The sequence below is a fragment of the Dioscorea cayenensis genome, chromosome 18, assembly GCF_009730915.1.
Source record: "Dioscorea cayenensis subsp. rotundata cultivar TDr96_F1 chromosome 18, TDr96_F1_v2_PseudoChromosome.rev07_lg8_w22 25.fasta, whole genome shotgun sequence".
Classification (NCBI taxonomy): Eukaryota; Viridiplantae; Streptophyta; class Magnoliopsida; order Dioscoreales; family Dioscoreaceae; genus Dioscorea; species Dioscorea cayenensis.
Genome location: NC_052488.1, coordinates 13,222,786 through 13,237,269, shown reverse-complemented (window position 1 = coordinate 13,237,269; position 14,484 = coordinate 13,222,786). Strand labels below are relative to the sequence as shown.

General features: G+C 31.7%; 4 protein-coding genes and 2 long non-coding RNA genes across 6 annotated transcripts; 1 reads left to right on the top strand and 5 right to left on the bottom strand.

The window, feature by feature from the left end:
* Nucleotides 1-4,082: 4,082 nt before the first annotated feature.
* On the bottom strand, nucleotides 4,083-6,727 carry LOC120282800. The gene is made up of 8 exons (XM_039289646.1): nucleotides 6,565-6,727; nucleotides 6,235-6,476; nucleotides 5,879-6,133; nucleotides 5,685-5,777; nucleotides 5,483-5,587; nucleotides 5,011-5,328; nucleotides 4,440-4,527; nucleotides 4,083-4,273 (listed from the first exon to the last, which is right to left on the bottom strand). The coding sequence occupies exons 1-8, from the start codon at nucleotides 6,725-6,727 to the stop codon at nucleotides 4,260-4,262; spliced, it is 1,278 nt and encodes a 425-aa protein (XP_039145580.1). The 3' UTR covers nucleotides 4,083-4,259.
* Nucleotides 6,728-6,747: 20 nt separating this feature from the next.
* Nucleotides 6,748-7,787, bottom strand: LOC120282664. Its single transcript, XM_039289505.1, has 3 exons — nucleotides 7,769-7,787; nucleotides 7,354-7,684; nucleotides 6,748-7,251 (listed from the first exon to the last, which is right to left on the bottom strand). The coding sequence occupies exons 2-3, from the start codon at nucleotides 7,613-7,615 to the stop codon at nucleotides 6,989-6,991; spliced, it is 525 nt and encodes a 174-aa protein (XP_039145439.1). The 5' UTR covers nucleotides 7,616-7,684; nucleotides 7,769-7,787; the 3' UTR covers nucleotides 6,748-6,988.
* Nucleotides 7,788-8,010: 223 nt separating this feature from the next.
* Nucleotides 8,011-8,860, bottom strand: LOC120282663. The gene is made up of 2 exons (XM_039289504.1): nucleotides 8,405-8,860; nucleotides 8,011-8,311 (listed from the first exon to the last, which is right to left on the bottom strand). Exons 1-2 carry the CDS (start codon nucleotides 8,782-8,784, stop codon nucleotides 8,080-8,082), a joined length of 612 nt encoding a protein of 203 aa, XP_039145438.1. The 5' UTR covers nucleotides 8,785-8,860; the 3' UTR covers nucleotides 8,011-8,079.
* Nucleotides 8,861-8,985: 125 nt separating this feature from the next.
* Nucleotides 8,986-10,335, bottom strand: LOC120282799. Its single transcript, XM_039289645.1, has one exon. The coding sequence runs from the start codon at nucleotides 10,333-10,335 to the stop codon at nucleotides 8,986-8,988; it is 1,350 nt and encodes a 449-aa protein (XP_039145579.1).
* A 190-nt stretch (nucleotides 10,336-10,525) lies between these two features.
* On the bottom strand, nucleotides 10,526-11,281 carry LOC120282667. The gene is made up of 3 exons (XR_005543013.1): nucleotides 11,249-11,281; nucleotides 11,061-11,145; nucleotides 10,526-10,667 (listed from the first exon to the last, which is right to left on the bottom strand). It is a non-coding gene; the product is annotated as an uncharacterized LOC120282667 (long non-coding RNA).
* Nucleotides 11,282-12,381: 1,100 nt separating this feature from the next.
* LOC120282665 lies at nucleotides 12,382-13,282 on the top strand. The gene is made up of 3 exons (XR_005543012.1): nucleotides 12,382-12,405; nucleotides 12,505-12,570; nucleotides 13,227-13,282. It is a non-coding gene; the product is annotated as an uncharacterized LOC120282665 (long non-coding RNA).
* The last annotated feature ends 1,202 nt before the right edge of the window (nucleotides 13,283-14,484 follow it).

Here is a 14,484-nt window from a genome sequence, read left to right as displayed (position 1 = left end):
TCTGATGCTGCATGGCATAACACTAACTTTAAATTTAAAATCAATAAGTAAAACTTATCAACTAATATTTTAAAATTTAATTATTAATTGCTTTCCTACTATTTGAATTGAAGTGATTAATTAATGGAAAAATAACTTTAAAGTACATATTCAGGGTAATAAAGTTTTAGAATCATATCAATGCCTAAAAAAAACTATTGTTTTAAATTTATACCTCAAACATCGATGTTTATATGAAATTATCATTTTACCTTCTTACTTATTTATTTTTGTTCAAGATTGCCTAGCCTCTAGCATGCTCCAAGGTCTTTTTATCTGAATTATTGGAAACCTTATTATAGCTTAGACCATTAAATAAAAGTAGTTATCAATTTATTTAAAAAAAAAAATTACTCTAACTATGCTAAGTCATTTGGTTATTTTATTATATTGCCATTTGCTCAATTTTATTTTCATCTTGGTGCTTCTCTAAACACTCATGACATTCCCTCATTTTATGATAAAAATCATCTCCTGAATTTACCAAGGGAACTCAACCTCTTACAACAATTTGATTCCCATAATTATCATCTTTATTCAGATGTACTTAGAATTTTAATATATTAAAAAAATATTGTTTTCTCAGTAAATTAAAAAAATAAATATTTTGTGTTATGTTAGTTAAAAAATATCTTTACCTTTCTACATATTATAATTAGCAAAATTTTTTTGTTTAGACCTATATAAAATGAGTTTATTATATTATTTGTAGTAGTGTACTGTAATATTTCGGTTGTTTCAGCATATGGATTTTTTTTTTTTTTTGAAAAAAATGACAAATGCCCCCCATTAAAAAGTTATTAAGATATAGGTAAATATCACTACAAAATTTTTTTTTCCAAATCGGCACGGTAAAATTGACACAAAAACAAAATTGTGACAAATTTGTTACAACATTTGATGCGGAACTAAGAATCAATGTCAAATATATGATTTTTTTAAAAAAATATTTTTAATTTCGTGCCAAATACCTTGCCAAATATATAAATTTAATAATTTTACATGAAGTGCCAAATGCAGTGCCAAACATATTTTTTAAAAAACATAATTATATTATTACAGTGCCAAATACCGTGCCAAAAACTCAAATATAATAATATATTAATACTGTGCCAAATGTCGTGCCAAAATACAAATATAATAGTATATTGATACCGTGTCAAATACCATGCCAAAATATAAATATAATATTATATTACTTCCATGCCACATACCGTGCCAACAATATAAAATATAATAATATACTAAGACCGTGCCAACAATATAAAATATAATAATATATTAATGCCGTGCCAAATACAGTGCCAAAAAATATAAATATAATAATATATTAATACCGTGCCATATACTATACCATGCCAAAAATACAAATATATTTATATATTAATAAGGTGCCAAATATAGTGCCAAAGTATAAATATAATAATATATTAGTACCGTGCCAATTACTGTGCCAAAAATATAAATATAATAATATATTAACACAATATCAAATACTGTGCCAAAAATACGAATATATTTATGTATTAATACGGTACCAAATACAGTGCAAAATATATAAATAGAATAATATATTAATACCGTGCCAAATACGATGCCAAAAATATAAATATAATAATATATTAACACCGTACTAAATCCCGTATCAAAAATATAAATATAGTAAATTATTAATACCGTGCTAAATACAATGCCAAAAGTACAAATATAGTAAATTGATTAATGCCGTATCAAATGCAGTGCAAAAAAAAAATACAAATATAATAGTTTTTTAATACATTGTTAAACTCCTGATTTAAGATAATTATATATATATATACTTGTATTATTATATATAATTATATATATATATATATATTATATTATATAATTATAATTCCATCCGCTCCTCATCCTCTCCCTTTCTCGAGACTCTGACAGGCAGCCTCCATCTCCGCAGCCAATCGTGACGTCGACGACTGCTAGGCCGCCTTCCTCATCCGCTCCTCCTCCACTTGGATCCGAGCGGCGACCGCTATTGCTCCTCCGCCTGGTGTCTCGGATGTCCCACAATCATCACCATTGTTGCCATTTCGAGGATTTCAGGTATGATCCTCTTTACGCCCTCAACTTCGACGACGCCTACCTCGCCGGAGACCTATCTAAGTATTGTAATTTCTTTACCTAATTTTCTTCTGAGTTTTTCCTAATTTTTGTGGTGTTTTGATTCTAGGCCTGCTAATGAATGACTATGGCCTTGTTTGGGTTAGCTTTAAAAAAAGTACTTTTTTTTTTAAGTTATAGAAGCACTTTTTAGAAGCACTTTTTTTAAAAGTGCTTTTGAGAGTAAGTTAAGTGCTTTTTAGTATTTTATGTTTGGGTAAGCTAATGTTAAAGTACTTTTATATGTGTGAAGTTATTTGGATGTATATTTTTAAAATGGCTTTTACGGGGCAAATTACTAAAGTGGGCATTCATTGATTTTTCATTGAGTTATTATTATACATCGCTATTAATAATGATAATGAAAACATTAATGATAATAATAACAATAACTTCTTAATGTATTATATAACAATAATAATAATAATAATAATAAAAATAATAATTATTATTATTATTATTATTGTTATTGTCCTGTTTGTTTTTGTTTAATAAGCTAGGACTGAGGGCATTAATTTGTTTAATTGTTGAGGGTAAACTGGTAATTTACAACACCTAAAAACAGCTTTTTAGAAGTGCTTTTTTCAAAAGTACCTCTTTACCAGCTTTTGAAAAAAGTTGAATTTGGGCTTTTTGAACAGCTTCTGCTTTTGCAGAAAAGCTAATACAAACATCTTTTTTTCCATCCAAAAGTTCTTAACTTATAAAAAAGTGCTTATGGGCTTTCTAGAAGCCAATCCAAACAACCCCTATAATTTTGATCCAAGTTGACAATCTTGGCCTAGAGTGCTTCCGAAGTGGTATTGTGATCTATAAACCTTTTGATTGATTTATTTCCGAAGTTTTGTTGGTTTGGTGATTAATTAACTTTTTCTAGGGTTAGGGTTCATTGATTCTAGGTATCAAATACTGTTTTCAAAGGAGAAGATGATGGTGGTGGAGAAGCTCTCTTCCTTATAAGGTTTTTTCTATGCGATCTCTAGATCTTTTCTTCATTTCATTTCATTTTATTTATTTTTAGATCATCGCCTTTGATTTTCTGGTTCATGGTTTCCAGATTAATCTTATATACTACAAATAAATTGCCATATAGTGACGGTGTAAGATATGTTGGTAAAAGTCAAAAATCCGTTGGTAAAAGTCCCAAAACCCTATACCAACAATAAAAATAGCTATTCCAACACTTATTTTACCGTCGGTAAAAGCCTTGTAGGTATAGACCTATACCAACGGATATAGCGTTTGTTGGAATAGATTTATTAGTTTTACCAACGGAATATGATTGTAACTATTGGTTATACTGTTGAGATAGCACCGTCAAATTACTTATCCTATACCAACAATAAAAACACTTATTCCAACAATTTTTTTACAATTAGTAAAAGTCTTGTGCACATACATCTATACCAACGGTTATAGCTTCTATTGGAAAAGGTTCATGGGATTTACCAACGGAATATAACTCATAACTATTAATCTCACCGCTGGTAAAGCATCTCATATTTATTTACCTTATACCAATGATAAAAATGTATATTCCAACATTTTTTTACCATCAATAAAAAAATCTCATAAGCATAGACCTATACAACCAGTTACAATATTTGTTGGAATAAATCCATTTGATTTATCAATGACTACAACATCCGTTGCTATAGATGTATATTCAAAAAGACATGTTTAGCTTTTAGCAACTACTATACCGTCGGTAAAAATTTTTTATATTAATAATTAATCATCAATAAAAACTATTATTGTTACCCCCGGAAATATATTATGAATAGTTTAATAACTCATACACAATTAAATTAATTTACAATAAATTAAAAACAATCAATGCCATTAAAAAAACACAAAAAAACATTCCACTAAAAAAATAAAAAAAGAAAAAAACTATTACATCACCACAAACATATATTTATAAGGTATATGTCCAAAAATAAACCACCATTCAATCTTGACAACCAAGAGTTCTTCCCTCAATTTCAAATCTAACACAAAAATAAACTACTTTCATTTCATGTCTAACAACCCAATAAAGCAACAAGAATTTTCCCAAGTAGAACCGATGTCATCTTCTAAACGGCATCACCTACAAGAACCATTTTAAAAAAAATTACAATTAATAAGATGTATGTAACAATAAAACACTAATATAAAAACTTAAAATAATAAGCTGAATAATATAAAAAAACTATAAGTAAAATAATATACAACATGTCATGCCTTCTTTTCATTTGGAGACAATAAGAGCTTACTTGATGCATTTGGATTTACTTGATGACTTGATTCATGAGAATGATTATTCCCACGCGGCGTTTGTTGAGCACTAGAAGCATCAGGTACCTACAAATTATATAAAATAGAAGTTAAAATTGTTTACACAACAATAGCTAAAAGGATTTGCAAACTAGTAATAACTTGTAAAGATTAAAAACAATGATATATATCAAAGACCATTAAAAAAATTACCAACAATACCATCAAAATCCTACAACAAACCAAAAATAAAAATAATTAAATATGCAACCATCAAAACAAAAAAATGAACAAAACTTATATATGACAATAAGGGAAAAATAAATGTATTTAAAAACAATGATAAATATCAAAGACTATTAAAAAATTACCAACAATACCATCAAAATCCTACAACAAACCAAATTAAAATAATTAAATATACAACAATCAAAACAAAAGATTAAAAAAACTTATATGTGCCAATAAGGAAAAATAAATATATTTAATCCATAGTGTGACTATAGACTAACAACAAATTTGCTACTCTAATATATATATATATAGCTAAATATACATAGTATCACATACCTCTCCATTGACTATGCGAGTCACAGCATTTAGGACCTCCATGTTCTCATTAGGAAATTGTTTTTGAAATAATGAAATCACAGTAGTTAAAGCTTCCTTCAATCCTTGAACCTCAGCCTTCAAATCTTGTACTTCATTATGATATATGATTTGAGAACATGAAGGACCAGACTTGCTTGATGAAGTAGAAATTGTTCCCATACAACGAATACGCCCTCTTTTCTCTGGTCCTTTAACTTGTGAATACACATCATTTTCCCATGAACACCTTTTAGGATCTTGTGAATTACTTTCACTTAATCCTTTCTTCATAAGTTCCTACAATATAAATCAAAAGCATAAAATCAAAAAAATACTAGAACCTCTATTTCCTTGCCATCCATAATTCTACAAACCATTGAATTTAGTGTAAGTGTCAAGTTATTAGAAAACACAACCATTAATTAAAAATAGCATGAAGTTAAATAAATACCACAACAGAAGCTGCTTTTTCATTCACAACACTTCCATCTTTACGGGTACGAGTGCGTATATACATTTCAGCACGTGATGGTGGAATTCCATTAGATTCTTCAGTCTACAAAATTACTTTATTTAAGTAGATATAACAAACTCAATTTCCCAAAACCCATAACATTAGTCAAAATTCAATAAAAAAAATTGTAAATTTATACCACAGTTTGAATAATAGTAGGGAATGATCTTGTTCCTGCACAATGGGGTTCATCAGATTTTGAACGATTTGTTCTATTTGTCTCACTTTGTTCCTATACAATTTTTGAGTATATAGAATATAACATAATGTATCATTATGTTTTGATTATCAAACCAATATAAATGGTATATAATGTGAAATATATAGATATACCTTCGCTTTGTCAGTCAACCAATAAGTAGCAATTACCAAAAATTGTTGTTTGTCTACTCGAGGATCATCAATCTTTGAGGCCATTTCCTCTACTGTCTTGTGTTCATCATAATATTTGGACTTCAAAAAATTCTTCCATTGCCTCCACTTAGTACTCATATCAGACACTATCCAACTCTTAACCATTTGAGTTGTATTTTCATTTAAAGACTCATCATTCTCATGTGAATGCAACAACTCAAATGTGAATTTGGTCTAAAATTTTAAGAAAAAAATAAGAAAAAAAGTATTAGTTGAATGCTAATATATTGAAGTAAATTAAAAAAATATATCTTGAACATAATAAGATTTAATACCTCGATTACTTTCCATATTTCTTCCTTTGTAGAATCTGGGAACTCATGCCAAGTTGTGTAAGTAATAGGTGCAAAGTTAGGCATTCGCATCATACTACCGATAAATCGAGTTAATTTAGTAGCTTCTTCTCCAATTGGTATACGGTGATCGTTTAACTTGACAACAACTCGTTCTTCATTATTCAAATCCCAAATATCAGCCATACGTGTAGGACCTCGAACTTTTTTTGGCTTAGCATTACCTACATAAAAGAGTAACACAAAAAAATTTAAGTCACAGTTAAATATAAATAAGTGAAAATACATTAACTAATGCGTTAGAATTTATACATGAAGTTGATGGTTGTTCAAATTGTTGTCGAGGTTCATTTGGTGAAAGCTCAGTTCCTAAAAACACAGATTGTTGTTCAGATAATGAGCCTGATTCGGATTGTTGTTGAGAAGTCGAAGTGCGATTTGTCTTAGTGATATTCAACCGTTTACGCTTTCCCATTTATCTGAAATAAAAAAAATTAACAGATAAATTAATTTCCTCATAAAAAAATGCCTCAAATAAATCTTAGTTAAAGGAAAATAAGTAATTTACCTTTATATGCTCTTAAAGGACATGCATTAACCAAGATAATCAAAATATAATAAAATTCAAACACACAAATTAAACTTCATACCCACATAGTCACATCAACAAAATAAAATGAACAAACTTGGTTCTATAATCAACATCTATAACACGAAATTAAATCATAAAATAGATCTAAAAAAGGTCCTCATTATGTTCATAAAGAGCTTGTTCTTCTTCATGCGCCGTTTTCATTTCTTGTGTGAGCTCCACTCCATCAACTTCATTTCGAACCCATTTTGTAGTGTCATGTGAGTCATCATCTTGTACTTCTCCACTCCCTTGACCCCTATCAAAGGATGATCCACCACCGATATCATATATGTCCCTAAGTTTTGCATGCTTGACAATAAGCCAATCTTTATTCTTTTCATCTTGAACATAAAAGACCTTCTTAGCTTGTGATGCAAAAACAAAAGGATCATCAACCAAATTAGTTCCACTATGAGCAAGATGTGAAAAATTCACAATAGTAAAACCAAATTTATCTTTTTTCAAACCTCTATTTGGATCGATCCAATCACATTTAAATAAAACAACCTTGAATCTACCACTGTAGTTTAGTTGAATGATGTCAGTTAAAACCCCATAATAGTTAATTTCTCCTTCAATAGGTCGTGCATCCCTTGAACTTGCATAACTCATCATCTTAGATGTTACAACAACCCCACTATTTTGAGTTTTCAACCATCTTTCACGAGCTTTGGTGTGAAATCTAAAACCATTAACAATGTATCCAGTATATCTCCTTGCTGTATCCATTGGACCACGAGCAAGTAGTCTAAGTTCATCGGTGATGTTTGCATTTCCTTGTTGCTCCAATTGTGCAACCTATGTAATATCATACATAATTAATTAAAATAATGCTATAACTTAAAAATATTATAAGTAATCCAAACTTGAAGTCACACTTACATGATCATGAAACCAATCATGAAATATTTCACTTTGTAACTTTTGTATCTCATAAGGCGAAAGACGTGGGGAGCGATTACGCCTCTTAATAAATTGCTCATGCTTCCTAAATACAAAATTAAATATACTAAATAAAAATTTTCAATTAATATAATTTAGCACACATAAAAATTTATATGATGAATTAATCTTACTTTAAAAATGGAGCAACTCCATTAGAATTGAACAACACATAACGATGTGCTTGTACCAAAGTTTGGTTGTCAAGTGTAATACGTGAGACCCTCTTACGCTTGTTACTACTAAAGCCTTTATTTTTTTTCCCTTCCCAATGGTCTTCCAACATTTGCAAAAATGGATACTTCCTCATCATTGGCAACATTTTGATCTTCTTCATTTCTAGTTGATTGATTTAAGCTAGTTTCAGTCCCCACTAAATATCGTGAAGCAAAAGTTAAACATTCATTAGCTAAATAGCCTTCTGCAATTGAACCCTCTGGACTAGCTCTATTACGCACATACGTCTTAAGCGTAAGAAGAAACCTATTCAAATATAAATTCAAATATAAGTATATGTATTAAATATAAAATTGAAATTTAGGTATTTAAAATAAATATTTAGAATGCAACATATACCTCTCAACAGGATACATCCACCGATATATGACTGGACCAGCAAGTCTTGCTTCATTTGCTAAATGAATAACCAAATGTACCATTATGGTAAAAAAAGACGGAGGAAATTTTTTTTCCATTTCACATAATGTTGAAGCAGCTCGATACTCAAGCAAATCAAAGTCACTTTCTTGAAGAACCTTAGAGCAAAGGTCTTTAAAAAAATTGGACAAGTCAATTAGAACTGAGCACACTTTTTCAGGTAAAGAACATCGTATTGCTATGGGAAGAAATTCTTGCATTAATAAATGACAATCATAACTTTTCAGTCCTATGAGCTTCCGTTGTTTAAGTTGCACACAACGTGAGATATTAGAAGAATATTCATCTGGAGTTCTCATTTCCTTGAGAATCTTCAAAAAAGTATTTTTTTTCTTCCAAACTCATCTGATAGGAAGCTTGTGGTAAAATATTGAATATTAGTGTCAGGACGAGTTTTGGGATGAAGAACGCTCCTGATACCCATTTCAACAAGATCAAGTCTGGACTTATAAGTGTCCTTTGATTTCCCATCTTGTCCAATCAATGTGCCAAAGATGTTATCACATACATTTTTTTTCTATGTGCATGACATCAAGATTATGACGCAATAGAAGATGTTTCCAATAAGGCAATGTGAAAAAAATGCTCTTCTTTTTCCAAGGTCCATCTTTGCTACCATTCATATCTTCCACTTGTCTCAACACTTCAATACCAGATGATGGTAATGGAGCATTTCTAAATTCTTGTGTCCCATCAAAAGAAAGTTTATCATTACGAAACCTATGGTTAGGTTTCAACCATCTACGATGGCCCATGTAACAATGCTTTCTACTATGTTTTAACCACTTAGAATTGGCATCATATCCACAACAGGGACATGCATACTCTCCCTTCGTACTCCATCTAGACAAATTGGCATATGCAGGAAAGTCATTGATTGTCCAAATAACTGCTGCATGTAACTGAAAAATTTGATTTGTGGCCGCATCAAAAGTCTCTATACCAACTTCCCAAAGCACTTGCAATTCTTCAATCAACGGTTGCAAGTATACATCTATATTGTTTCCAGGTCCTTTTGGACCAGGAATAAGCAAGGAAAGAATAAAGTTTGACTGCTTCATACACATCCATAAAGGTAAATTATAAGGTATCAAGATAACAGGCCAAGCACTATGAACAATAGTCATAGTTTTGAATGGATTGAAACCATCAGAAGCTAATCCCAACCGAACATTACGAGGATCAGAGGAGAATTGAGGATATCGAGAATCTAATTCTTTCCAAGCTTGAGAATCTGCAGGATGTCTTTGGCATCCATCTTTGGTACGTTCATGTTCATGCCAAGTCATTAGAGAAGCAGTTTTTGAAGACATAAATAACCTTTGCAATCTTGGAATAAGAGGAAACCATCGTAATATTTTGGTAGCTTTTTTTTTCTTTTTTGTAAAAGCATCTTCAGAATCATTTTTTCCATCATTCAAGCTCTCTTTCCATCTTGAAGCTCCACATTTTGTGCATTTGTCTTCATTTGCATTCTCCTTCCAAAATAGTATGCAATCATTGGGACAAGCATGAATTTTTTCATAACCCAAACTTAATGCAGAAATCATCTTTTTCATTTCTTGATATGACCTTGGCAATGTATTACCTTCTGGTAGAACAAGTTTCAGCAACTCTAGTAATGCATTGAAGGACTTGTTGGTCCACCCATTAAAACATTTAATGTGGAACAAATAGATCGCAAAAGAGAATTTTGTGAAATTCTTGCAACCCGGATATAATTCCACCTCAGCATCTTTAAGCAAGCTATAAAAATTGTCACTATGAATTCTGTGAGTATAATGTTGGCCCCAGTGACTTTCTTCTGATTGCATATTATGGACATCAGCATTCATATCTTCTTCAGCCATCATATCATGCAATAACTCATGAATATCATTGCCAAACACTATTTCTTCTTCATTACTTATAACAGTAGAAGTAGCTACTTCCGTGGTTTCCCCATGAAAAATCCATCGAACATATCCTTTAAGAAAGCCATCACAAATAATGTGATCAAATGCTTCTCTTCGGGACACCCTATATGTGTTCACACATTTAACACAAGGACACCAAATTTTACCATCTTCGGATAATTTGGCAAAGGCAAAATCTAAGAAATTGGTGACCCCATTTATATACTCTTCACTTGCTCTTGATGTAAGGTTTATCCACGTTTTATCCATAAGTTGAAGAATTAACACTGAATAATAACAATAGATTTAAATTACTTGTGAGAATTAAAAAAATTAAAATAAAGAATGATTTATAATATTAGTGTTTGCATATATTTTATTTCCACATGCCAATACTTATTAGAGAAACTATTATAAAAATAATGTTATAATAGGAAAGATTTATTGTTAAATAGTTTACTAATAATGTTAAAAAAAACTTAGATGACAGTCTACATGATTCCTTTGTTTAGAATATGTTAATTAAACTTCCCATTACACTAACCAATTCTACATGATTTATTATAGATGACAAAGCCATGAAATTGACTAATGAGCATGCATTTTGATCTTGTTTGCAACTCCTAAACTTAATTAGATGTCATTTTATAAAAATAGCAATACAAGATTATCCATTTTACCTCCAAATAGTTTCTCACTCGGAAATAGTTGATTTCAAGTGCTTGACCCACCAAACATGCCTTCTTGCTTCACAATACAAGATCCCTGCAAATATTCCACAGACACAATTCGTATATTTATTAATATGAGAAAGTAAAGTGTATGCATTGTTTACCTATTAGAGTTTTGCAGGTTTGTGATTTGCTACCTCAGTTTGGATGATTCTTGTTGATAGTACTGAAACATTGAGTAAATATTCTTTTTGGTTAGGCATTTCTAACTTTTCAAAACATGCAAACAAGAAAAAAAAAATGTTTAGAAAAATACAACATGGCTTAAAAACTAGAAAGAGTAATATAGATTCATTTGATATATTTAATTTAAAGGAGTTTCTCATGTTGCATGTATGAACTTGTAAAATTTGAACTCAGATAAATAGTTTTGCATGTGATTGCTGTTTATTGTTCTACTATATTAATATCAACTTAAACGAGTGACAAAAGTATATATAAACTTACAAAAGTTTTATGACCAAGAGATTTCAGTGTTTTTCTGTCAATTTTAAGATGAGAGACTTACAAGTGTTTATTAATAAAGAGCAATTACTGTTCAGCATATATGATAAGTGAAAAGAAATATACACAATGAATGATATATAATTGAATATGCTACGCTATACCCAGCCAACCATGCAAAGGGTGTGTATGTGGGGAATATAGATAGGTCTTTGGAGGGTGAGACTGTCTGCACTTAAAACCCCTAGATCTAGAAGCCATAGCTACGTAAAAACCTAGATGAGACAAGTCCATGTGACAAATCCTTGGTTTCCAAAACCCTAAACCATCCCGACTTAACACATGGAGCCGGACATAAATGTCTTGGATCATGACCGCCAAAAAGTCCATTCTCTGAGAAAAGAAACAAAAACTTCATACCCTCCTTACATTCCCTTCATACACAGTTCATGTCATGCGTGCCTGGTTGGGTCTGATGCTTGTTCTCCGTCTTCGCCGCCGCTGGGGAGTCTCCACAAGCGTCAAACTCCGGCAGCCACGCACCACGCTCGAAGCAATAACCTGTGGACTCCGACTCCGGTGACCGGCCTCAGCGGCCGGTGAAACGGAAGGACGGTGACCGGAACAAGGTATAGAGAATTCTAGGGTTATATTTCATTGCTTTTTACATTCTCTTGTGCGAATCTGGAAACGCGGTTTGGTTATAGGGCTAAGCCACCGGCGAAGAAGAGCCGGAGTGGAGAAGAGGGAGCCGGAAAAACCATCGGAGGAGAACGAGAAGCTCCCTTTACGCCCACGTCCGGAGCTCGGGCGTGGCTGAGCCATCGATAGCCATAGTTTGGCAGAAAGAGTAATCCTCGTCATTAGAATCTAATCATTAATTAATTATTTTTCTTTTTTTTTTAAATTTTCTATAAAATGTTGTTTTTTTTAAAATTAATTTTTTTAGGCAAGGAGGGAGAAAATAAATGCTAGGATGAAGCTGCTGCAGGAATTGGTCCCCGGTTGCAGCAAGGTCAGCCTGATTTAAAAGTTATTTATTTTATTTTATTTGGGTGAAATAAAAAGGTTTATATGGCATGGTTGTTATTTTGGTCGAATCAAAGGGTCTTGATGAAGAAGTAGTGGGTAGGCAAACAGTTGGATTCGTGGGGTGGTGTGATCCGGTTGGTCTACCAAACATGCGGTCGGGTTGGGCTTGGAAACAATGACATATGCTTGTAAAAGTTTTGCATTTTTTTAGGCTTTCCTTTTTCTCTCATTGCTTGCCGCATTATTGATCTTTTGCCCATAAGGTTATTATTCATTGTGTCCCTAAACTTTAAATATATATATATATATATATATATAGATATAGATATATAGAAAGTCTCGCTTAAAAAGGAAAAAAAGAAAAAGGCTTTTTAATTAATGAGTTTTTCGTTTAGAAGGCAACCCATTATTATTATTATTATTATTATTATATAAAAGGGGTGTACGATTGTGGTAAAATCAAAAGCCCAATTTTCTAGTGAATACCGGAATTTATGTCCTTGTTGTTCACATGCCGGAAATACATCAATGTCCCTAATCAAATCGTTTTACTTAGTTAATTAATTAAGCACACGCTTTTCAACTTCCTAACTATTTGAGTTTACTTTGTAAATTAAAAAATAAAATAATATAAATTAGATATCAGGCACGGCGCTGGCGTCGGACGAAATCATCAACCACGTCCAGTCATTGCAGAGGCTAGTTGAGGTATGTACAGAGAGCAATATAAAATCCTTGTTAATTTCCAAAAATACCCCGGACAGTGTATTTTCTAAGTTTTAATTTTTAGGAACCAGCACAAGCAGCAAATTATGACTTTCTAGTTTCTTTAGTTCTTTCTTACGTTCAAGGTACTACTACTACAAGCTAATTTTCTCTTGAACAAAAGCTAGCGTACATACTACACAAGCACATAATAACAACAACCCCCTTGAACAAACAAAGTAAATGGGGACATTTCTTTGCTTTGGGATCAGTAACTGCACACACACTTATTTTTTTTCTTGATACACTCGATTTCTATACTTGATTTCCTTGTTCTTGCAAAGTGCCCATGCATGCTAACCAGCTTGAAGACGTAACTATGAGAAAGCCGTAAGGGAGTAGTGTTTTCTTGTTAAATCCTCGTTGTACATAACCGATAAGTGCTTGTTAGGAGGCGAGTAGGGTGGGAGAAGAGACCTAACCTCTCTATGCATTCTTTAGGATTGTCAATTTCTCCGCTATTTGCTTGGAGGAAATGATGAAACCCTAACTTCTCTCGCCATATATATTATATATAATGTCTACATTGTCTAGTATTTGGTAATTCTGTTCTTCAGATGCTATTATTGACTTCTCTTGGTTCTTGGTTCTCATTTCAGTCTATTACGAGCATGTATATATATATATATAATACTACATAACAAGCAAGCCTTCATTTGGGCACACTCAATTTCTTGTCAAAGAGCAACTTGAATGTGCAAATATATTATTGTTTGATTTGTACAAGAAAAGTAGGAAACTGGAAAAGCTCAAATGTTCGTCTGGATCGGCAATTGGAGCACAACCGATGGATTAAGACAAAACTCAAAAGAGGCCACAAGCACCAGCCGACAGATGTGACACTAGATGTCTTGCTCTTAATATGAAAAAGCCCCTACGTCTTGTTAGGTAAATCTGGGAGGAGATATTTCATGCCCTATTCTAATTATATAACGTATCCATCTTTGCCCTTGCTGGTAAAACAGCCTTATACGGTTATACCTTACCCAAAAATGGATGATTTTGTTTTTCTACAAGCAAAGCAAAAACGTTGTTTTAGTGGGAAATCACTATATGCCTAAAACTTGAAACCTGTAAGAGGTCATGTATCACATATATACAGCAAAGCTATACCTAAAATTTTCTGGAAATT